The sequence below is a fragment of the Calliphora vicina genome, chromosome 4 (genome assembly GCF_958450345.1).
Source record: "Calliphora vicina chromosome 4, idCalVici1.1, whole genome shotgun sequence".
In the NCBI taxonomy this organism is placed as follows: domain Eukaryota; kingdom Metazoa; phylum Arthropoda; class Insecta; order Diptera; family Calliphoridae; genus Calliphora; species Calliphora vicina.
The window spans coordinates 9,352,517-9,378,206 of NC_088783.1; the positions used below are offsets into that span (position 1 = coordinate 9,352,517).

A 25,690-nucleotide genomic window follows, 5' to 3' on the forward strand; every position below is an offset into this window, starting at 1 on the left:
TAACGCACTATCTGTATTAAACCGCAAATTTGTTTTCTCTTTCTATCGAAACAATTTCAAAAAAAGCTGATTTTAGTGTTTTTGAACTGTCAAATTTGACGCCTCTGTATACTTTGTGGTAATAAGTTGGTTTTTAATTGTGTAAAAAAAACTGCAGATAGTTTTCCATATTTTTTAACGTAACTTAATAATTGTATAAAATATAATAAAAAATTAATATTGCACTATAAATTATTCAGTTGAAAATATATTATTAGGAAAGAATTAATAAATACAAACGTCACAAAGCCAGCGAAAGTGTGTAACACCATAAAAGTGAGAATAAACGGATTTAGGAAAAAATTGAAAAAGTAAGAAAAGAGTTGGCGGAAGAATAAAAATCAAAAAGAATAAATAAGTGTTTGTGTTAAAAATTATAAAAAAAATAGTTAAAAAGTGCTTGATTTTTAAGATAATTTTGTATATTAAATAAATCAAATAAGAAAAAACAAAAGTTATACAATGTCAGTTGTTAATAAATTCACGAAAGGCTTATCAGCAGACGAGAAAGCTGAAATACAAGAGAAATTCATAGAGGTAATTTACAAACATTTTTGCAAATGTAATATTTAATTGTATTGTTTATTATTTATTGTAAGCTTTGAATAATTGATCATCTTATTAAGAAAACCAGGAAATAATTCACTTTAATACCATTTAGATGAGTCATTTTAAGCCACCCAACAACAGTACCGTGTCACTCATTAGTGGCGGAGGGGAAAGGTTGTTTGGTTGCTTTTTTGTTTTTGTTGTTTTTGCAATACAAAAAGAAAGCTCAATTCTAGGGAGTGTAATTTTTATTTATTTCTTTTTCATCTACTTTATATGTACGTATGTAAGTTATTAACATTTATAACATTCAACCCCAAAAAATTATATTGAGGATTTCTTTGTTCAACAACATCCTCGTCGATGTATGTAGTTTATTTTTTTCAAGGCTACACATGTTGTTCTTCCTCCCTGCTTGTTTCTTTTACTTGTTTTCTTTTTATTCCTCTTTTGTTGTTGTTGTATTTGTTGCAAAGGGTGTGTGTATATGTGTTTCAGTGTTTATTTGCTGGGGGGATGAGTTGGAGGGGTAAATAAAACTTACAAATGTCTACTACTCAGCAAAAGTAAATGCATTTTTTTTAGTCATAACATGGCCACATGGGTGTTGCCGGCTTATAATCGTCATCTATGCACTATTATTGTTGTTTTTCTCTTTAAAGACAGGCGCAGCATTAGCATCAGTATTCACAAGCAAGTAAATCACATCTATCAACAAAATGCAATTGTAACTCATTCATTTTTTTTTTGTACAAATTGAATATGATTATTGAGGTTTTTTATTGTGTTAATTTGTGGAAAAATATTTTTGTTTTATTACAACTTGGAGCACTGAAATCTGTGTATGTTGTATAAACTGTTCGCGGGGGTTAGTAATATCTTTAGGATTTAAAAATGTTTGTCTTCAAATGTAGTTTTGTTTTTATTGTAATTTCACTTCTTACATATACAGTGCCGGTCAAAATAACAGCACCAAAAAAATATAACGTATGTCTGTGTTTCCGTTTTAAAAATCGCCATTCAATTATAATTTGAATCTTATTATATCGAATTTAACAAAATTAAAAAATATTTAACTTACAAAGCGTTTGAATTGAGAATGAAAATATTAAAAGATATTGCGTTCCAATAAAAAAATAAATTGTATATTGCGAAACCATGCTTTTAATCACCAAGTCAAAAATTTATTTTATATTTTTCTATTTTTCCTCTTTTATATAAAAACTTTTCGGTTTTGTAGAGGGAAATTTGCTTTTTTCCCCTCTGGGTCAGCGCCTGCGTTTGATATAGTGTTGTCAGGCTCTTAAGTTCTCTACGATGCTCAAAAGTGGCGACAAGTGTTCCAATTCTTCGTTGACCATTGTGAGAACAAAATCTTAATTATGGAATTCCTACAAAAGTTTCAACATTCAACATACAAAAGTTTCAACAATAAAAATGCCTCTACCAAAGGTAAAATTACCAAAATCACATTACCATTATTAAATATACAAGTAACAAAAATCTTTATTTCAAGAATGTTCTCTAATTCCAATTGTCGACAAAAATGTACTTTCAGAATCTTAATTTAAGATGAATAAAACACAGAGATTCTAAATTATGGTTTGATCGTTTTAATTTTTTTATATAAATTTTATTTTCAATTCAAAAAGCATATAACGAAATAGTTGGATGGATATGCAATTGTAAGATTATAAACTTTCTTTAGGCTTTATTTTGCATTCTATGGAGTGATTTCAAGTCATTGCTTTTCTTATAACCATATAAAATGTCTAAATAATTCAAATGAAATTAGATTGTAGCATTCTAAATTAAAAGTTTTATTTACTTTTTAAATTTGTTCTTGAATTTTTGTTACTACTATAATGTTCGATGTATACCTATTGAATATGTGGTATAAATGATTCAATCTTATATCTACAATCAAATGCAAACCATTAGAATGATAAATTTATATAAATTAAGTTTTCCAGTTAAAAGGTTATAAAACGAATTTAAGGAAGCCAAAAAACATTTAAGAATAATATGAATGTCGAGGTGCTATTACATTGACCACTGCTGTCCGTATTTGATCTTATATGTACATATTTATGTTTAACCAATCATAAGTTTTTTTTAATAACAACAAAGTGATGATCAGGGAAACCAAAATATGCAAATGCATGTTTTTTCTGGTGAGTCTAATGAGCACATGGATAAGATATTTACACGTTTCAGAACTATTTAAGAATTTTGGCATCGATTTGTTAGTGCATATTTTTGCATATTTTACCCATAAATACATATTTTTGCATATATTTGTTTTAAGAGCATATTTATGTCATATTTTGCGTTTTTAGAGCATATTTTACTGTTTAATAGCATATTTTGAGTTTATCAAAAACAAATATTGTCTTACTTATTTTTCGCTGTTGTGTTACAGGTTTTTACTTCCTTTGTTTAAAATTCAAAATTGAAAAATAGATGGCTTTTCACCAAAAAAAAAATTTAAAAAACAGAAATTTTTTTAAAATTTAAAATAACAATTCGAAGAATTTTTATCCAAAAAATGAAAAAACTGAAAAAAAAATGTTTGTTCACCTAAAAATATTTAAATTTTTTATTTTGAAGTATAATTAGGTGAAGGGTATATAAGATTCGGCACAGCCGAATAAAGCTCTCTTACTTGTTTTAATATAAAATAAGCACTATTTTAATAATAGCTCCATCTAAATATCAAATTTTAGTTCTAATTCAAACTTAACATTTCTAAGTGTTAAAGAAATATTGTCTTTTAAATTTGCTCCTGTAACATCAGTTGATGTCGAAAGAACATTTTCTATGTTTAAAAATGTTTTCAGATCCAATAGACAACGATTTTTATTTGAAAATTTAAGTAAATTTTTTTTGGTTAAAAATTTTGTAAAAGTTTGTTTTTTTAAGAGCATATTTTTTAAATTTTAAGAGCATATTTTAAAGTTTTTACTGCATATTTAAAGCGCCTAAAACGCTTTTTTTAGAGCATATTTCCGGTTTCCCTGGTGATGATAAATTTGTATGTAAGAATTTAATTTTATACATAATTTATAATGATATCTAATTTTCAGTTTAATATAAAATGACTCATTTATAAATTACTTGTAAATACTAACTATAGCTTTAATATAAACAATAAAACATAATTTACTCTGGTCCAGTTATAAATAATCATTTTACAGATGTTTCCCAAAATATCCAAATTATCGGTTTAATAAAAAAATATATTAATAGAATCAACAATAAAAAATACATGCTGCTTGTGTCTTAATGTCAAAAAGTGAATGTAAGATAAGAAACATGCTTGCCATTCATACACACGTAGTAGCCACTCCAGTATGCATTCTTCATCATCATATTGGTTTGCTTTTATATGAAGTACACAATTGCCTGAAAGTGCTCTTTTACCACTTGAAAGGCATTTATTTATATTTTCTTTTATACATATATCCCTCATAATTACTTGTATAGCATCTTGTTGTTTGTGTTTACATTGAGTTAACAATAAAGATTCTTCTTAATAAGTATGCGTAATTTATTAAACAAACTACATATTCTTTAAAGCTAATTTTTTTCATCTGAATGTGCATTCCTATACTATCAGGCCTGTCACAGAATTCCATCCCGATCGCTTCTTCAGAAAAGGTAAAACGAAAATTTATTTCGGAATGATATTTCTTTGTAATAATTTGTTTTTCTAAAATATGTAAATCTGTACCAAAAATTGATCTTTTGTTTTAATATATTGTAAAAAAAGGTTTTAATTTAAAATTAGAAATGCAGAATTATTAAATATTTTTGGAATTAATAAATTACACGGAATCTGAAGAACCTATAACGAAATTGATTGGAATAAAAACTACGGAATTGAATAGGAAAATGTGTGACAGGATTGTATATTCCCTAAGAAAAGAAAAATACATTACATTAAATGGAATATGGGCAATTGTACGAGAATGACAACCACGACTGAAAAAACAAAAACCCTTGAAACTTTTTTTCTATGTGATTTGAATAGGAGAAAACACTAAAATGTTCCTATGTAAAAGTATTTAGTTCTTATTAAAACGTTGTAGGGCAAAAATAATAGCTTATATTAAATTTAATTGGCGAAAACTAAGCTCCCTATTAGCATGTAGTATGAAATGAATTTGACTCTGATTGTTTTTTTGCTATTATCAAATTGTTTATTGAAACCGAATATATGTATATTATATTTTTTTTTTTTTAGTTTTTGTATACATACCATTCTCTGTAGCTTTTAAACTTACAACTTTATTAAAGCTATCAAGGATTTAGTAACCCTTTTTAATGGAATTTTTTTCCCACAAATTTTAAAAATGTTTATATAACTTTATATAGCATCCATTCTTCAAATTACATACATCTATAATTTTTATACAACACACAATTAGCTTTCTTTGTGCCATATCGAACAATGTATAGTCTGATCTATATGTACCACAATAATAATAAATAAAAAAAAGGCAAATGAATTTGCGCACTCATTGCAATGAATACATGTTGTTACAGAGTGATTTTTTTTTATTATAATTAACTTGACACTGCTTTATTATTAAACGAATGCACTGAATGTTGCCTTTGTTGCTGGTTGCCGCTGTCTTGAATGAATGCATCAGATCAAAGTGATGTCATAATGTCTTTATGCAAACAATGAGAACAACATGAATACATACAATAATTTTAAAACTTATAATATTATGCAATATTTAAGAATTATGGTGAACTTTTTTAATTAGGTCATTCGCATAAATATATGGTTTAACCAATTATTTGCAATAATTGTCGAAAACGACAAAATTTATATGTATTTTATATAGTCGTTCTAGAAAATATTACGACTCGTAGTAATTCTGATTATTTTCGATTCTTAACAACTTAATAGCTATTAACAGCTTATGTATTGCTATTCAAAATTTGCATATTTTTATATTATTGATATTATTTTTTTTCGCATAGAGTGATTGCAAGTTGAGTTTCTCATAAAAACAAAACATTTCGTGCATACACAAAATTTTCTATGAAAAAATTTAATTTTTACAACTAACGCAGGTGTTCATTGATTTAGTAGCCAATAGATTCCTAGAAAAGCTTCTTATCACTTAATTCCCATACACCGCATTTATAAGACAGTATCAAATGAATCATCTTTTATTTTGTTTTTGTTAATAATGTTAATGTAAACAAACACTAGTTGAGTGAATTAAATTGAAATTTGTATTTAGATTTTAAACGATTTTGTTTTTGTAGTTTTATGTCAGCAGCACACTTAGTGATGAAAACAAAACTAAAAATATACATTAAAGTATTTCATTTAAAAAAAAAAAATAATAAAACAAAAGATCTAAGTACAATTTAATTCCCATCAACTGCTGCCATTAAGTACACAAATATTTAAATTGTTTGTAGTTTTTCTTGTGCATATATAACGTCTACTTTTTTTTAGTATTACTTAACGTTTAAAATAATATTTAACATACTTAAAAAATGAACCCTACTTCCTCCATTTTAATACAATTAAGAAGGGAACCCGTTTGTGTGGTCGCGTGCCGAACTCAATATACAAGTAATTTTACTTTCCATGACCACAGGTAGCTGCTGCATAAAAACATTTATAAATATACTTTTGTTTTAAGTATTTCCCAGTAAATTTACAATATTGAAAGGGGGTAATAATCTGAAAATATATAAATAGACTATGTTTCTTTATTAATATGTATCAATTTGGAATGTTAGAAAAATGGCTATTGGTATTTCACAATTTCAATATTTTGAAAAATTTAGTAATTCATGAAAAATAATGTGTTTGATGGTTCCTTTAATAAATCATTTTTTGCTTAATTATAGCATTTTTTGAATTTGACGACACATGTACGAGTATTTGATGACTGTGCTCAGTGGTGTCGTTTAGTCGCTTTTTACCTTGAATTTATTTGTTATTTCGCAAATATGTTCGGAAGTAGTTATCCAAAATTTGTTCTAAAAATATTCTCTTAAATTTGTATATATACATTCTGATTTCGAAACGTATTACTAATTTTTTCAGAATTAACCAGAGCTGTAAATGAATCGTTAATTTTTTAATTAATTCGCGAACCATTCACATAAAGAAATTAATTGCATGAAATTTGAGTCAATTCAAATGAATTTGGTAAAAATTAATTGCAACTCATTTCAAATTCAAATGAATTTGTCAAATGAATTGCAAAACAAATTCATTTGAAAAATTCATTTGAATTGGAAATGAATTGAAATTCATTTCTGCTTAATTCGTTTGAATTGATTCAAATTTCATTATGAATTAAAATCAAAAAAGAATGATTCATTTACAGCTCTGGAATTAACCTATACAATATTGAATTTTGACCGATTATTTTAAAATAGTGCTATTTCCCGGGTATGGAAAAGAGTCCCATATATTAAGATACCAATTTTGAAAATATGAAAACAAATTTTTATTTTCAGAATTATTTTAATATTGAAATTGTTCATATCTATGTATATGTATCGAAAATAATATTCCGTTAAAATTTTCCCTGTTTTTGTTTTATAACACACATTGTATTTACCTTTATTTTTACTTACTCACTGATGTCTGTCCATCTCTGAATGTCTGTACTAAATTACAAACAATGTAGTACAACATCACCTTAGTCAAGCGTGACACACCTTTTCGCACATTAACGCCATGGCGTATGTACATAGGGGTCAACCACAAAGTAAACCTCTAATGGAAAGTTAAAAGAAAGAAGGCAGGGAAAAACAAACATAATAATTAAAGTTATACTAGAGTTTGTTTTTGTTTTCTTTAGTTTCTTAAAGTTCTTCGAAATGATAATGTTGGGATTTACGTTTATGTTCAACTATTTTCTTGACCACTGACTGAGTCATAATTTAAAAATTTGTATATCACTTCTTTTTGTAAAATATTTACATTTACCAGTCATATTCTCTGGGATATTATGTCAACTTCATAAACAAACAAATACAAATTATAATCATGTGTCATGCTTCAAATATCTCTTATACAAATGCTTGCAATGTGTGATTAAATTAAAAAAAAACTTATTGTAAATTACAATGTTCCAACAAACAAAATGATATATAATACTACGTGAATTTAATGTGTAGGTTGGGGTTTTTTCAACGTTCGCAATTTAAAATACTCTTTTTCAAAATCCTTGTTTTTTTTTGTAAGATTTCATTTTCATTTCGTAGTGGTTTGTTTTGAAATTTTTTTTTTTCGTTTTCGCATTTATTAACCCAGACATAGTTTGTTAAATGACTATAAACTACTTGGTAGTCTTCTCAGTTCATTATGGCACAATCATTCGTTTGAAATAGAGTACAACAAAACAGACAATCATCATACACATACACACGTTTTTCCGCTGCGTATCATTTGGCTCAGGTAGTGTGTTGTATGTGTTTTGAATTATCAATTAAATTGCATTATATAATTTTTTTTTCGTTCGTTTTGAAATTGTTGTTCGAGTACATTGCATGCATATGTTTTCAATTCAAACGTAATCTACTGTTGTATGATTTCTTGGCGTAAGAAGAATTTTTTCTTATACAAAACATGGTGGTAATTAAAGCCATATGAAGATTGTTTTCTTTGATTTAAAATATTGTAAATAATTTATTTTTGAAGTTTACATATTACGAAGAATATGATGAAGTTTAAATCGAGATAAATATTTCAGAAATTCATATGATATTTAAAAAATTTAACATTTTTAATATTAATTTATTTTGTTCTTAAAGCATCTTCTGAGTTTAAATTCGTATTTTCGAACATATCTTAATAAGATCTATAGAATATTTAACAGCATTAAAAATTTGTAGAATTTGGATTTCCGCACTGGGAAATATTATGTTCGAAATAGCTATATTTTTGGCTGTGCCGAATCTTATATACTCGTCACGAAATTATACTTTAAAATAAAATTTTAAATAGTTTTAGGTAAACAAAATTAATTTTTTTTTTAAATTTATTAGTAAAAATATGTTTTGACAAAAATTTTTTTTAGTGGCAAAAATCGGGTTTGAAAATATTTTTCCCGATTTTGACCCATTGTAGGTTCGACTAGATATGCATATTGTCTATATTAATGACTTAGTTCTCGAGATATACACACAGCCTCAAAAATGAGTAAACACCACAAATTATTTGATTTTTTATTAAGATAATGAAAATCTATCCATCGAAGTTTTTCCCCGAGTGAATACATTTCTACAACAGAAGAGCTGTTAACAACAAACATTTTCAAAAAGGGGAAACATACGTCCAAGAACAACAGATAAAGTGCTGTCAGAAATTTTATACATATGTACTGGATATAAAAAATATAGTCAGAAAGTAATGAATCAGATCAAGATAATTATTCAAAAACTTCACAGTATTGATTTAAAATCCTGATTAAATCGGGTTAAATTTTAATTTGTATATCATTCAATACTAATTTACAAATATTTACATTAACACCACTTCAATATGTCTTTAAGTAGAAAATAGATTTCGACCAAATATTCGGAGTCTTTTATAAAGAAAGATCATTCATTTATTTACAGAATTTTAATGGAGAAAAAAAATCTGAGAACTTAGTTATTATTATATTAACAATTAGAAAATATGATTATTTCCGAAATTATTACACAAAGGTTCGAAATAAATTATTTATTTTTAGGCTTAATTCCTTAGCAGTTCAAAGGTATTGAATTTATTGCTTTCAGAATTAATATTTCATTGAATCATACAAGTAATTCAAATCCGTCACAAAATAGCTTAATACAATTTGTTGAATGATTAAGGCTTTACATATTTTTTCAATTCATTTTGTAAATGATTAAAACAAAAATTAATTATGAAAAACCATTTTAATTTAATTTGGATTTCAATTAACAAAAATTTAACTGAACGATTTTTATTATGAATTAGTTCAAAAATTAATTAGTTTTATCAAAATATAGCCTTTGAAAGAAGTTAAAGAATTTGTTATATGGAATGAATTGCTGACATCTATTAATTCTGAACTAAAATGTAAGTGAATTAAGCTTAAATTGAATTAATTGATTCAAAGCTCTGGCAGTACATTAGAAAACTTTCGGTATATTTCGGATTAGGCGCAATATGGATTTTTCGATCTCGACTTGAAAAATCCCTTACGATCGGAGTTTAGTAGTACCATCAATCTATATGAAAACATCATTCATGTGCATTCAGTTATAATGTGAGAATATGTAAATTTAAAAAAAAAATTGTATTAATATCAAATAAATTTTCTAATTAGCATTAAATTATTTCTACACCATTTCCAATTGTATTTCAGAAAATTACAATTGAATTTCAGAAATTTCCAATTATAATTCAGAATTTTCCATTTATATTTCAGAAATTTCCAATTGTATTTCAGAATTTTTTAATTGAATTTCAGAATATTCCATTATATTTCAGAATTTTCCATTTCTATTTCAGAAATATCCAATTGTATTTCAGAATTTTCCAATTGTATTTCTGAAATATCCATTTGTGTTTCAGAATTTTTAATTTATACTTAAAAAGTTTCTAATTATATTTCAGAATTTTCCAATTGTATTTCAGAAATTTTCATTTGTATTTCAAAAAATTCTAATAGCAATACCAAGGGAAATTTCTGAAATACAATTAGAAATTTCTAAAATACAATCAGAAATTTCTGTAATACAAATGGAAATGGTGTAGTTAAAGGTCACAAAGTAAATAAAACATATTGATTAGCATTATTTAAAAACGCACACCAACATCTTACTTACTCATCATCATTATTTCGTTTTTTAATTGTAAAGCTGTATATAAAAAATTAAAAATAGTTTGTTATGGTTTTTGACTTTTACTTTCTTTTCGAAACCATGAGATAGATTCATGCCCCTGTGTTTTTTTTAGTATTTCTTTCTTTTTTTCGTTCGTGGCAATTGCAAAATTGTCACTGTTGGCAGCATTTCTGGTTTATTTATTATTTTCATAAGATTTTTCAATGAAAAGCGTTTAAATTATTGTGGTTTTGAGGAAGTTCATAAACGATTTCTTTTTCTTTTAATTTATGACTATCGTTCAGTATTTTATAGTTTAATTTTTCTACTTTTGCTGTGAAAGTAACAACTTCACACACAGCACCTTGAAAATGTTTTGAAAATAAAAACAAAAAATAATATAAAGAAATAAATGATATACTGTTAAAACTAACGAAACGTATGAGAAGAAAGAAAGAGTCATCAATATGATCATTATGATGACAGCATTATTATTATTATTATTTTTTTTTTGTATAATCTTTTTTTATTGGCAATATGTTAAGTTTGTTTACTTCCCTCTCTTGCTGTGGCGACAACAAACTACAATTAAATGTATCTGTATATGCATTATCTTATCAAATACAGTAATATGTAGATACAAATATGAGCAAAATATGATTTTTTTCCAAATCGTTAGCTAATATGCAAAAAGTGGTAACAAATATTTTAATAATTTTATTTTACAATAGTGGGAAATAAAATAAAAACAAATATATTTACTATAAACAATGTATTTATAATTATTTACCGTACTATATAAGCATTTTCCTTTTGCCCACACTAAAGACACTTTATTTTTAGCAGCAACAATAATAAAACTGAGTAAATTAATTTTTAATTTATAGTATACAATAAAACTTATGTCATTTGAATGCAATTTCTATTGTGAAAAGTAAATGAACTGATATGAACAATAACATGCATTTATAACGTTTTTTACACCTAAATATGGTAAAAACAAACACAAACGTGTAACAGTAGTCGGTCTTTTATAGCTATCAGGCCCTGACCAATAAATACCAATTAAGCAATTTGTACAAAATAGTAAGTAACTTATGTATTTTTTACTCTTAACAACTCTTTGGTAATAACCAGGGCTGTGATTTTTATGCAATATTTTATTTGTTTACAAATATTTTATTCGGTTTCGGATTATGCCAAACTTTGAGTGAATACCTAAGCCAAAACTTTTATAATGAGAAAACAAAGATTATGTAATTTTAAAGTAGAAATATGTTTTAAATAAAATTAATAGAACATAAAAAAGTTGGCCATTCAATCAAATGTCTGCTGTCAAACTGTTCCCAACAGTATCGGGAGAACTTGTACTTTGGAATTAATGGTCCACATGATGTTCCTATAGCCAATAAATAAAGAGCATTTTCAAAACAGCTCCCAACACATCCGGTAGGAAAGCAGTCCGGTTAGCTACGAATAGTTAAAATATGACTCAAAAAGTTTCTGACAGAAATTCTGCTAAAAATTTAGAGGCCAAAGACAGAGCACGGAAATTGAAGTCAAATTTTATTCGAAAATATACCTGCTGTATAATGGATGACGAAACGTATGTTCTGGAAAATTTTTCTCAGCTTCCGGGTCAATATTTTATGTTGCTGATGCACGAGGGAATGTTGTAAAAAAGTTTAGGACCCAAAAGCAGATAATTTTCCCAAAAAGTTCTTGGTTTGGCAAGCAATATGCAGTTGCGGCAAAAGAAGCCAAACAATTGTTACAAAGAGCTCTATAAATACTAAGGTATTCAATTAATCGGATTTCTGGTTTAATATGTTAATCGAGGTTTGCATTTAATCGGTTAATAATTGATCGTTTTTTTTATTTTTTGGAATCCTTTTTGGATTTCTTTAGATTTTGAATACTTTTAATAATTTTGTCCTGATAAAATACTCGTTTCAGTAATGCCTCCCGGATTCCGGAAAAGGTTTGAAAATTCATCACTATTAATTAGAACTATAAAAATATTTTTTGTAAGTACATAATAATAATTTCAAAAAATAACAACTGTAGGTTTGTTTAGTGGCTTCTTTTTTATTAAATTTTTTTCCGATCTCACTCCTTAGGTGTTGTAGTAAACTTAAAAATGAGTTGGAAATTAATAGCACATTTGAAAAGTTTCGGATTAGGCCGAATAATGAATTTTTGGCTGAATATTAGGTTCTGATTGGTTTCGGCCTGAAAAAAAATCGATTTTCTGTCGGACTCTACAAAATATGCAACATCAAATAGATGCCAATTTGTTGGAAATCATCTGATTCGGAAATTAGTCAGTATTGATTTTGGCTTACTGACTACAAACATGCATTTGCATGAAAATCGCAACCCTGGTGATAAAATTTAAATACTACAATACTTCCAAACAAGAAGTAACAATCAATTGTAATACTGGCTTTTAGTTAGTAGCTGCTATATTATTATTAGTATTGTATGAACATTATTTCATTATTTTTCGTCAACTTTCTAACAACAATTTTGAGTGGCATGAGTTTTTGGATTATTTAAATTGCGTTTATTGGTTTTTATTTTGTTGTTGGCGGATCCGTTGAGTGTGTCATCATGATTTACAGTTGGTTTTTTATGTTATTGTTAGAGTGTTTCCGTATATGTTTATCTTATTCAATATTAATATACAGCAAACTCCAAAAATGAGCAATATTTTTTTCTTCTTTTGCTTTAGCACTCTTAAAATAGAAACTAGAAAACCGTTTTTCTTATAACTTTGTGGTCGGTGACTTATGCAAATTTTCCTACAATAGTTTGTTTCTATTTTGTCAATAATAATGATGATTATGGTAAATTCTCCACTCGCATTGTGTTAACATAAAAACTGTGTTTATTGTTGTTGTTGGTAGACAGTTGTTTGTACATTGTTGTTAAATGGCTTCTTTTATTTCCAATTCATTCATTCTTTTAATGTTTACCTACATAAATACATAGATATCGAACACTGATCGACACCAACATTCCGTAAAACTTTGTGTATTAAAAATTACTTGTTCAACACCCAACAAAAAAAGTTAACAAATTAAAATGGTATTGTTATGATATAATCCAATTGGCAGGCAACTAGGTAAAGTGACGTTAGGAACATTTAAAGCCAAATTGTACAAAGTGTCATGTTTTTATTTTACCACTACATTACCATTATAGTCTGTCACAATGATTGTTTAGTTGTTTTGATGTCATTGGATGAAATTGGCGCTAGACTTTATGTCTTATCAATACTTTAGCTAGCAATTATTGTGGTTGTGTATTGGTTGTTGGTACTAGAACATGTCTTATGACTTTAATTATATCGTAAAAAGGTGGTTAGGTATAAACAAATACCAATATAAAAATTTAAAACGAAATTTTCCAGTTTGTATTTTTAACTTAAATATTGTATTTGATTCGTGCATAATTTTTGGGAGAGTCTTTTAAAGTTTCAGTTGTTCAGAAGTTGTTGTTATAACAGCTCTAATGTCGTCGAAAATTCTTCCCTGAATGAAATTAATATAAATTTTAATTGCTGGTGTTAGTGCCATTAGGTCTTATCCATAAGTCAATAGGACGCAAATTAGTAGACTTATTGGGACAGTAAAATAGATGCACTGTATGAGAGCTCTGCAGGCTGGCAGGGCAACGATCTATAGTGCCAGAAACAATTAGTTCACGGCAACAGTTGAGAATACTGCACCAACTGGCTGTTACTTGTGCCAGAGTTGAACGAGGTTGCCTGAGTAATTTCCGCTTACTATCCGAAATCGCGGGAGGATGTTTATTGAGGAATTTATCACCAGTGACAATCGGCATCATGACGTCCTGGATGTCGCTTGTGGAAGTGCAACCGGGTGTGTCGAGGGAGAGGATCTTCCCCCATTACTAATGAAATAACCGAATTTTTTTCACTCAACTCAAGCCACAGCAGATAAATTTGGTTATTAAGAATGAATCAAATTTAAAGTTTATGCTGTTAAACGAATTATTAAGATGACTAACATTACATCTTTTAGGGATATTCAATGATTATTATTCATATTTAGAGAACATAATAACAATAATAGTGGTTGAAATTGGTTTCTACAATCAGATTTGAAAAATTTCTCTAACTACGCATGTTTTGTAGATTTAACATGGTCGAAATTCTTAAGTATTTTAATTAAACAATGAATTTATTGATTTCATACTGATTAAAACTACGACGTTACCCTTATAAAGGCTGGACCAACAACCAAATATAGTTATTTTAAACCCTGGTAAAATTATAAGTCAATTTATTCGAAAATTTAGTTCTGGTTTTTGGTTTAATTTAGTGTTAAAAAATTCCCGGGAAAGAAAAAATTCCGGGAAATTGGGAACCCTAGCTGACATGGCTGTAGACATGCCATCACGAATTGCATAGTCAGCAACACAGCCGTCTGATAGACAGAATCCTGGTCTCCTCTAGTTATTCATAGTGCATGACTTTGTGCAGTCTGCAATCCTCGCCATTGATTGTCCCTTGGAAATGAGCATAATTGAGAGAGAGCTACGAATTATTTTTTACGTCGCTACAATCGTCTCCTTGCCCGTGAAATTATAGGATCTTATTTCGTGATTTTACTTCGATGTAAGTGGCGTGCGAGAAAATGTGATGCAGGTTGTCGAAGACTAAACAGTTGCCTTCGATTGAGATGTTCGGTTTGAATCATACTTCCTTAGTTTGTGAAGTAAATTTTGACAATGGTGGGTGGCCAGGTAGTGTGGTTCAATCATCTGCATACGACACCATCGAGACATCTTAGGGGGTGCTGAAAATTAGCAAGATATAGGTTGATATAGGTTGAAGACTCTTCCCTGGACACGCCCATACTTACCTTGCAGAATTTTGATTTGTTATAGTTGGCAATCCTGCGTGATTTAAAGGAAAATGGGAACTTCCGCACAATCACAACAACATAATCACCCTTATCTCGGTTGGCGTATGTGTTTTACGCCTACGACAGTTTCGTACTAGATTAAAGATAAAATCTAACCTGTTTCTTTAATCTAGTACGAAACTGTCGTAGGCGTAAAACACATACGCTAACCACGATAAGGGTAATGGGTTGTTGTTTTAATTGTGCGAAAGTTCGCATTTTCGCTAGGGTAAATAACGGCGACGTGGATTACCTTTAAATCAATTGGTTAACAAAGAAAAGCATAAATGATTAATATCCCACCTTTAATGTGTAGGTTTTAAATGCTACCATTGTCACAAACGCTACGATAAACACTAGGTACCTAAAATGTTTTAATAAAGAGTTAACAATAATTACTGCATGTATGGCATATACTGTCTAATACTCATTATGTATGTTCTTTCCAAAAAACAACAATTTGTTATTAAAGTTTCAAATCGAAAACATAAATAGTGAATAATTCCTTGGATTATTATCATTTGTGTAATAGAAACTAAATTAAAATAGTTTGTTTTCTATTGATGAGTAACAATTAGAAAATAGCAATTGGTATTTTTTCTTCTTTTTTAGTTTACTTTTAATCATATTTGAAATATTGATGTATTTAGTATTGGTATTGGTAGATAAGAAATTCCTATCGTTTACTTGGTCTTGATAAAAACATATCTGAGTGAATTCACAATAAAATTTGTATACACCTTTCCAATGTATTGTATTCCAACGGTCGATCAGTTTAGTTTTGTATTTGGCAACGTTTAGCCGGCAATTTAAAATTGGTGTGATTATTAGAACTTTCTTCCGTGTTACAAGTGCTCAAACTAAGTGACGTCATATCACTTTCAGAAACAAGAATATTATTAAAATATTAAATAAAACACTTAATTTAATACATCATTTCTTTAAAACATCTATATTAATAATAATAAAATGGCTGATATTTTGGATTTGGAACATCATAAGTATATCGAAGAGTATAAGCAAACTCTAGATGAATTAATACCAACTGTAGGTGTTAAAATACATTTATTTATTCATATTTTTTTCATATAAAAATAATTTTATTCTAACTTTATTGTCAGGTTCCTTATCGGTTATTATTTTTTTTAATAATTGATTAGATATGGATATTTAAAGTTTATATAAAGTGGGTTAAGATTACAATTTGTATATAAGAATGAAATATTATTTATTTTTTAAATAATATTAAATAAAGTTTGATAAAAATGAGAATATTCCATCAAGAACCAACCCATGTTTGTCATAAGGAGTGAGATCGAAAAATTCTTAACATACATATATGTTTATAAAAAAGAAACCACTAAACTTACAGCTTTAATTTTTTTTTTATTTGATTGAAATTATTATTACAATTTACAAAAAAAATTATTTTTATAGTTTTAATCACTAGTGATGAAATTTTGAACCTTTTTCGGAAACCCTTCCATTAACGTTTTTATAGTGCTTTCTGTCACTTTGCTCGAACATGTAGTCCATCTCCGTTTAAAATCTACCACACTTTTGGACACCTTTTTTGTACTCTTCAATTCTCTTTTAACAAGAGCCCAATATCTCTCCACTGGCCTTAGCTCCGGGCAGTTTGGAGGATTTGCCTCTCTTGGTACAAATACCACATTATTGTTCTTGTACCACTCAAGGGCTTGTTTGCCATAGTGACAGGATGCCAAGTCAGGCCAAAAATAAGTGGACACATTATGAAGTCTTATGAATGGAAGCAGCCTTTTTTGTAAACATTCCTTGATGTAAATTTCGGTATTTATAGAGCCCGTTGTAACAAATGAGTGGCTTCTTTTGCCGCAACTGCATATTGCTTGCCATACCAAGAACTTTCTGGGAAATTTTGTCTGCTTTTGGGTCCTAAACTTTTCTTCAACATTCCCTCGAGCATCAGCAACATAAAATTTTTGACCTGGAAGTTGCGAAAAATCTGCCAGAACATACGTTTCGTCATCCATTATGCAGCAAGAATATTTTTTTATAAAACTTGACTTCAATTTCCGTGCTCTGTTTTTGGCCTCTAAATTTTTAGTAGCGTTCCTGTCAGGAACTTTTTGAGCCTTGTATGTTTTTAAACCTGCATTAGCTTTAACTTTTCGTACCAAATAGTCCGAGCACTGAGCTAACCGGGCTGCTTTCCTACCGGATGTGTTGGGAGCTCTTTTGAAAATGCGTTCTATTTTTTTGGCTTTAGAAACATCATGTGGACCATTCCTTCTACCTGAACCAGGTTTTCTATCAACTGACAAGTTCTCCCGGTACTGTTTAATAACATTGGAAACAGTTTGACGGCAGACCTTTGTATGCTTGGCCAACTTTTTGTAAGACCAAGTTGGGTTTTGTTGAAAATATTTAATAATTTCAGTACGCACTTTTTTCTGGTCACTCATTTTAATCAGATTAACAAAAAAATTAATATAATTGACATTACACATAATAACTGACATGTTTTTCAAAGGTAACTTGATCAAAAAAAAATTCAAATAATACTTGGGTTAAAAAATGTAATGAAAAACGTGTGTTAAGAATTTTTCGATCTCACTCCTTACATAAAAAATTATAGAGAGCTAAATTTCTTGTAGCTTTTTTGAATCAATTAATGCATCCAATTACCAAACACAATTTAAAACTTATAGAGAAAATAAACTAAGCTTGATATCTAACTTAATTAAACTTTAACTTTTTAATTAGATCGTTGTTTATAGCAATATTGTTAACTTAATTTTTAAATTTTGAAGATAGATTCATGTTTACTATATAAAATTAAAAATGGAATTTGTTTCAAGTTTCGTATCACATTTAACTTGAAATTTTAAATATTATGAAGAATGATTTCATTTCAAAAATTCATAATTTTTATCTTATCTACAATTCAAGAATTGTGACAAGACATTTTTTATAACTAAATATGTTTTAACTTAAATATACATTTTCATTGATATGGCACAATAATATGAAATTGAGGAATCTTAGTGCAACGTAACCAAAACAGAAATAAGTATTGTAAAATATGATAGTAAACAAATAATATTTGCCATATTTTTTTTTTTTTTAAAAAAGGTGTTGTAAATAATTTAAATTGTGATAAGCAAACAACATCCGTTAATAATATTGCTGTGGTTTGAGTTAAAGTACTCGTAATAAAATCGTTGGTATATTGGAAAAAGTTAATCATATGACTATTTAATCTAAAAAATAAAACTATTCAATTGAGAGAAATAAGTATATAAATATTATATTTACTACACTTAAGCTAATTTGCTAGACTAAAAATCTTTGCAAAGAGCTCTAGTAAATAAGCAAGATCAAAACAGCTGAGTTGTTTCGACCTTCATAAAAAACACATTCGTTATAAAAACTAACAAAAAGTTAAAAATTAATTATGTAGTATCATGAAAGAAAATTAAACAAAGGAAACAATAAAAACATAAAAGAAATATCTTTTTTAACATTCTCATAAACAATATCTTCTTACTGTAAAAGCATGTCAATTTATATCAAAAGATTTTAGCATATTTTTGCAAACGTTATTTTCACTCTTATTAACAAGTCAAACAAAGTTGGTCTTTTGACTCAAAAAATCATATTTGTAAACGAATTTTTGATTTTTAAAAGCATGCTTCTTTGCAAGAGTAGTGGTTTGGCCCCAAAAACTGTTTATTCTTTTTACACACTTCACCATAAATAAATTTATAAAAAACATTTTTTAGTAAAATATTAAAAAAATTATTTTTAAAAAAATTGTTTTAAATTTTGTTTACCTAATAATATCTAAACTTTTTATTTTAAAGTATAATTTGGTGAAGAGTATATAAGATATACTTGTTAATGTTTAACAGTGATGGAATATTAAATTTTGAATGGAACTAAATACTACTCGATACTACTTTGGCAATTTTCAAATTGCTCACATTGGACTCAGAGAAATATTAAACTATACATACTCGTTAATAATTTAATTTCCTAGACTTGCTTACACCCTTAAATATCCAATAATAAAAATAATAGAATAAACGATAAACGCACAATAATTTGCTAATAGAAATTCCACAATGCTGTGCGATTTATCGTTTTCTTTTAATTATTTAAACAAATATGGACAAAAGCATTAATATGGATTTTACAGCTATTTAATTAAATACGCAAATAAAACTATTTTATAATTTTGTATTCTTATGTTGCTACATATGACAGTATTTTAAATTAACTTGCCATAATGTTTGTGTAAATATTTATATTTTTTTAAAAAAACTTTTGAAATTAAAAGACAAATATTAATTAATACAAACCATATCTGGGTTTTAAAGCAGATTTATTTTAAAGGTTAAGCAAGTGTTTTGAAAACAATAATAAAATAAAAAAGTCAATATATTGCAAGTAAACATAGGAGCTTAATTCAAAAATTACATATTTAAGTTAAAAAATCAAAAATATTTACCACTGCCCCATAGATCTGTTTACAGTGATCTATGGCCCAATAATATCGGCACCACTTTATTCTTTGTCAATGTTTGTTTACTATTTTAAGACAGTAAGTGTGTTGATTGAGTACATTAAAACGCTTTAGACAAATGTAGGTTGTTTAATTTGCAAACAAATAATAAAAACAGGTTTAAAAATGTTTTGATAATGACTATTAACTGTAGAGACGACTCACTCACCCGCTTTAAAGCAGAGCTTTAAACTAAATTTGTTTGATATATTCAAGATTGGAAAGTGCAGTCCGTTTCTTCAGCTACAAATACATACGTTCAATTATTTTAAATTTCTATGTTATTTCTCTATTAAGAAAATCAAACTTTTTATCTATAAATTAAATACATGTTTCAAAATTTGCATAAAATAATTATTTAAAACCTTTGCGCTCTCCAGAGTATGAATGAATCTTATATATTTTAAAGTAATATCAAAAATTCCTCAACTCTTTAATTATTTTATCATATTTATTTTATTTATACAGATAAATATGAATGAAAATATAGTACTTGTGAGTCATGTATTTTTTTTTGTTTTTTTTTTTTTGTAATAGCTGACTAAGTTGATCAATATGTACTTAATTTATTCATAAAAATGTTTTTATTATTCATATGTATGATATGAATAATATTAATTTAAAAGATTCCGTTACAGTATGACTTTTGTGTGTTAATGTATTTGGTGTTTGGTCTTTATTTTATTTGCAGATTGATGCCAACAAAGATGGTTTCATTGACCTTAGTGAACTTAAAGAAGCTCTTGATCAGGTTGGCTTCAAATTGCCCGGCTATCAGGTTCGTGAGATGATCGACGAATTCCAAAACAAACAACGCACCTCCCACCAGGGCAAATTGAATTTGGAAGAATTTGAGAATCTTTGCTTGGATCTGAAGTCAAAAGATGTGGCCAGTACCTTCAAAACAGTGGTGTCTAAAAAAGAAAATCTCGAAACGTTGGGCGGTATGTCTAGTATCTCCTCGGAGGGTACCACACATTCCGTGCGCCTCGAAGAACAATTGGCCTTTTCAGATTGGATCAATTCCAATTTGGGCCATGATCAAGATTTGAAACACTTATTGCCCATCGATAATGAAGGCAAACGTTTGTATCAATCTATTAAAGATGGTATTTTGTTGTGTAAAATCATCAATCATTCCTGCCCTGATACAATTGACGAGAGAGCCATCAATAAAAAGAACCTCACGGTATACCGTGAATTTGAAAATTTGACTTTGGCTTTGGTCTCATCACAAGCTATTGGCTGCAATATTGTTAATATTGATGCTCACGATTTAGCCAAGGGCAAGCCACATTTGGTATTGGGTTTGTTGTGGCAAATCATTCGAATTGGTCTCTTCAGTCACATCACATTGGATAGTTGTCCCGGTTTGGCTGGACTTTTGTTCGATGATGAACGTCTTGAGGATTTGATGAAATTGTCGCCAGAGGCCATATTGTTGCGTTGGGTTAATCATCATTTGGAACGTGCTGGTATTCAACGTCGTTGCACCAATTTCCAATCCGATATCGTGGACTCTGAAATCTATTCACATTTGTTGAAACAAATTGCTGGCAATGATGCTGATGTTAATTTGGATGCATTACGCGAGTCCGATTTAACATCTAGAGCCGAAATTATGTTGCAACAAGCTGCCAAATTGAACTGTCGCAGCTTCTTGACACCACAGGACGTAGTCAATGGAGTCTACAAGTTAAATTTGGCCTTCGTTGCTAATCTATTCAACAATCATCCTGGCTTGGATAAACCAGAACAAGTAGAAGGTCTAGAGGCCATTGAGGAGACACGTGAAGAGAAAAGTAAGTACAGGCAGCTTAAGTTTTTCACTAGACTCATTGCATTTTAATCATTACGTATTTGAATTTGATTAGCTTATCGTAACTGGATGAATTCAATGGGTGTTAGCCCCCATGTAAACTGGTTGTATTCTGATTTAGCCGATGGTTTGGTTATTTTCCAATTGTTCGATATCATTAGACCCGGCATTGTTAGCTGGAATCGTGTACACAAACGTTTCACACCCTTGCGTAAATTCATGGAAAAATTGGAAAACTGCAATTATGCTGTAGAGTTGGGTAAACAATTGAAGTTCTCTTTAGTTGGTATCGCTGGTCAAGATTTAAATGATGGCAATGCTACTTTAACTCTGGGTAAGTTGTTTGTTTAATGTTTATATTTTAAAATGCAGATAATTAAATGTATTTTTATTGTATTGTTTAGCTTTAATTTGGCAATTGATGCGCGCCTATACATTGTCCATTCTTTCACGTTTGGCCAATTCTGGAAATCCAATTGTGGAAAAGGAAATTGTACAATGGGTTAACAATAAATTATCCGAAGCCGGCAAACAATCAACATTGAAGAATTTCAATGATCATGCTATTGCCGATGCTAAAATTGTTATTGATTTAGTTGATGCTCTTAAGGCTGGCAGCATAAATTATGAATTAGTGAGAACAAGTGGCACAGAAGAGGTAAGTTTTTTTTTTTAAATATTATGGGCAATATGTGACAACTATAAAAAAGATGTATCTTTTGAAACAATTTCAAAAAATTCTACGGTTTGCAGTAGTAGAAGGTATAACATCCGGACTATATTTGGTCAGCGTATATAACGCCATAGAAATTCTGAACGACAATGGGTTAAAATCGAGAAAAATATTTTTTAGTCCGAATTTTTTTCAGCAAAATTTTTATTCAACAAAAATTGTTTTCAATCTTTATATAGCTCTCTTACTCGTTTTCAGCTCAGTTTAGATGAAAAATTCCATATTAATTTAAAGAATATATTTGACATTGAATCACCTGAAAGAGTTCAGTTGAAGAATTGATATTTATTGCCCCACCAAAAAAATGTTAGATTGTAACTAGAGTTACAAAAGTTTCAAGTACATATTACAATACTGATGTATTAATTAGAATTTCAAATACTTTTTAACCTTATCTCCAATTGCTTCGTGAAAGTTTTACAACATTCTGTCCTAGTTTAATGACAACTTATATCTTTGGACTGTAAATCGCGTAGTGTTTTTGTACAAAACTGCAAAGTTTTACCGACTTTATTCATTAAATTGAAACATATTAATAACATATTTATTATTCAAATTATTTTTAGGACAATTTGGCAAATGCTAAATATGCCATATCCATGGCACGTAAGATTGGTGCACGTGTGTATGCTTTACCCGAGGATATAACAGAGGTGAAACCTAAGATGGTTATGACTGTATTCGCCTGTATGATGGCCTTGGATTATATACCCAATATGGATAGTGTGGAAAATCAAAATAATATTAACAACAGCAACTAATATGCCAAATAAAAACAATAACAACGACAAATAATCTTAATAACTACCACCACTACAAAAAAGAAAAAAAGAGATAAACGGTCATAAAAAATGATTGAATGGAAATGAATTGATAAGCGATAAAAGTAAAGAAGTCCCCCAAAAAAATGCCACGGAATGAAGCAATACTGAGTGTTTATTCTTTTTTTTTAATAATACAAAAATAAAAAATGGTTTATTTGCTTTCAAATAAATATATATAACAAACAACGCCAATTAAGTAATTATGTATTTATATAATTTTTATTTTTTTAGAAGCTTGTAATTTATACAAATTTATATGATGTTAAATTAAAGCTTTAAGGTGATAATTTAACGTTTATTTTGTAATCATGTTTTTTTAATTGACTTGATTTTTTTAATTTAATTTTTTTTATTATATTTTAAAGTAACTATTTTGTTGAATTTAAAATTTGTATGGTTTTTATGTAGAAACACAAACAAAAAATAATAAAAAAACAAACCTTATTTTATAAATAAAGGTTAAGCTTATGGAAAATAAAATAAAACAAAACAAACATTAAATTGTATCATGTACTATATAATTATGAATGATGAAAAACAAAGTATAAAGTTAACTGCATTTACATAAAATGAAAATATAAAAATAATATATATTTTTAATATAAAAACATTTTACTTACATACATACATATACATAATTAAAATAAACAAAACAAAATTCAAATTGGCATACTTACATATTTATAATAGGGTATGATTGAATATGGGAACAGTTCCTTCTCCACTTTAAAGAGTTTTGCAAAACAATGAGTGAGTTATTGTACTAGAAAGACAAGCACAGAGGAAGAGAAAAGGGAGAAAAAGGAAATTTTTAGCACAAAACATTAACAATTCAATTTTTGTAGTATTTTTACGCACATTACTTGTTAATCAAACACTATTCTTAACAAAATTTTCCGTTTTAGTATTATAAAGTTCATTTTGTTTAACCAAGAAAACATTGAGTTGCCATCAAGGAAAGATTATGAATTATTTATTATAATGTGTTTTAAAATATTGAAAAATAAATTAAAATTGTATGCTAGTTTAAGAGTTGTTAGTTAGCAACTTTTTATAATAAAGTTGCTAACCAATAAGCACCAAAGGTCCAAAAATTCAAGCACTTGAACATTTTGTTGGAATTTGACTTGAATGCAAATGTAATTATGTTTTATACTTGAAAAAATTAAATATTTTTTTTACTGGAGAATGCTAATTAAATTGTAATACAACTGTAATTCAATTGGTTGACTATAATTCAAGGCTTGAATTACACTTGCTTTCAACTTGAATTCCAGTAAAAATGCTTATTGGGTAGTAAAAATAGTAAAGACTTGCACATCCATATTATCCCCCCAGTCACAGAGTAAAACGAAATTTTGTTTCGGAATGAAATCGCTTTCAGTTTTATAAGTGAAATTGATGTTTGTAATTGTTTGTAAATAAATGAAATAAATTAAATTATTTGATTTTCTAAAACTTTTAATGAATTTCTTTACTATAAAATTGAATTTTGTTTTAATATACAAAACGTTGTTAAATTAAAAGCGCAAAAAGAGAATTATTAAAACATTTGGAAATTAATAGAATCAAATGGAATCTGAAGAAGCTAAAAAATATATCGGAATAATAACTACGGAATGTGTGACTGTCATATTTACCCACCCTATTTAATTAATAATAGGGTGGGTAATCAAATGTATAATATTTACTTGTTATATACAGTTAGACATTGGAGAAACATTTTAGGACACCAACAAATGCACATACTTCTACATTAAAAACACACACATTAAAGTTCTTAGAAAGTTGTCGCACCAAATAAATAATGTTTAAAAAACAAAGTGTATGTTCGTTTGTATTTACTTTACTATTTTAAAAAAAGTAGCTATATAGTATTCTTTTAAAACACAATATTTTGCATTAAAATTCTTTAAAATCCTCAAAGTTTTCTTGGTTACATAGTTATGAATAATTTCTATCACAAATATCTATTGCAGCCTTCATTTTGGTATAGTTTTCATTCAAATCTTAATACTTTTAGATGCCATAGTGCCATTGAAATTTATTTTTGTATACGGAATAATAGCGAAACCTAAAAATGCAAGCGTTTAAAAGAAATACGCAAAAAATGTAATGTGCAATAATAATTAAACAAAAGAAAATTAATACCTTTAAATATCATTAACGAATTTTATTTTTATAATCATACTTTTAAGCTTAGCCGTGACAGAAAGAAGATGACGATTTAACAATTTTTAGATTGTTTAAAAACTAATTTAAGTTTTAATAATTATTATTTAATTTTTCTTTTTAATAAGTTTAAAAATTAATAAGTATCTACATTGTGTATAAAATATATAAAAAATTATGATTAATAAAAATGCATAAACATTTTCAAAAAGCAAAAAAAAAAAAAAACAAATCTTTTATATT

The 25,690-nt window shown here is 27.8% G+C and overlaps 1 protein-coding gene across 2 annotated transcripts; it reads left to right on the plus strand.

The window, feature by feature from the left end:
• The first annotated feature begins 184 nt into the window (after positions 1-184).
• Fim (plastin-2 Fim) lies at positions 185-25,425 on the plus strand. 2 transcript variants are annotated; one of them, XM_065510348.1, is made up of 5 exons: positions 185-576; positions 20,591-21,701; positions 21,774-22,052; positions 22,123-22,376; positions 23,018-25,425. In XM_065510348.1, the coding sequence occupies exons 1-5, from the start codon at positions 502-504 to the stop codon at positions 23,210-23,212; spliced, it is 1,914 nt and encodes a 637-aa protein (XP_065366420.1). In that variant the 5' UTR covers positions 185-501; the 3' UTR covers positions 23,213-25,425. The 2 variants fall into 2 exon arrangements, with proteins under 2 accessions (XP_065366420.1, XP_065366419.1); XM_065510347.1 differs by lacking the exon at positions 185-576 and adding an exon at positions 16,237-16,397.
• Positions 25,426-25,690: the final 265 nt, after the last annotated feature.

Coding starts and splice junctions, on each gene's coding strand:
- Fim (XM_065510347.1), top strand. CDS start 16,320: ATGGCTGATATTTTGGATTTGGAACATCATAAGTATATCGAAGAGTAT. Junction 21,702..21,773: donor GGAGACACGTGAAGAGAAAA/GTAAGTACAGGC, acceptor GAATTTGATTAG/CTTATCGTAACTGGATGAAT. Junction 22,377..23,017: donor GAACAAGTGGCACAGAAGAG/GTAAGTTTTTTT, acceptor AATTATTTTTAG/GACAATTTGGCAAATGCTAA.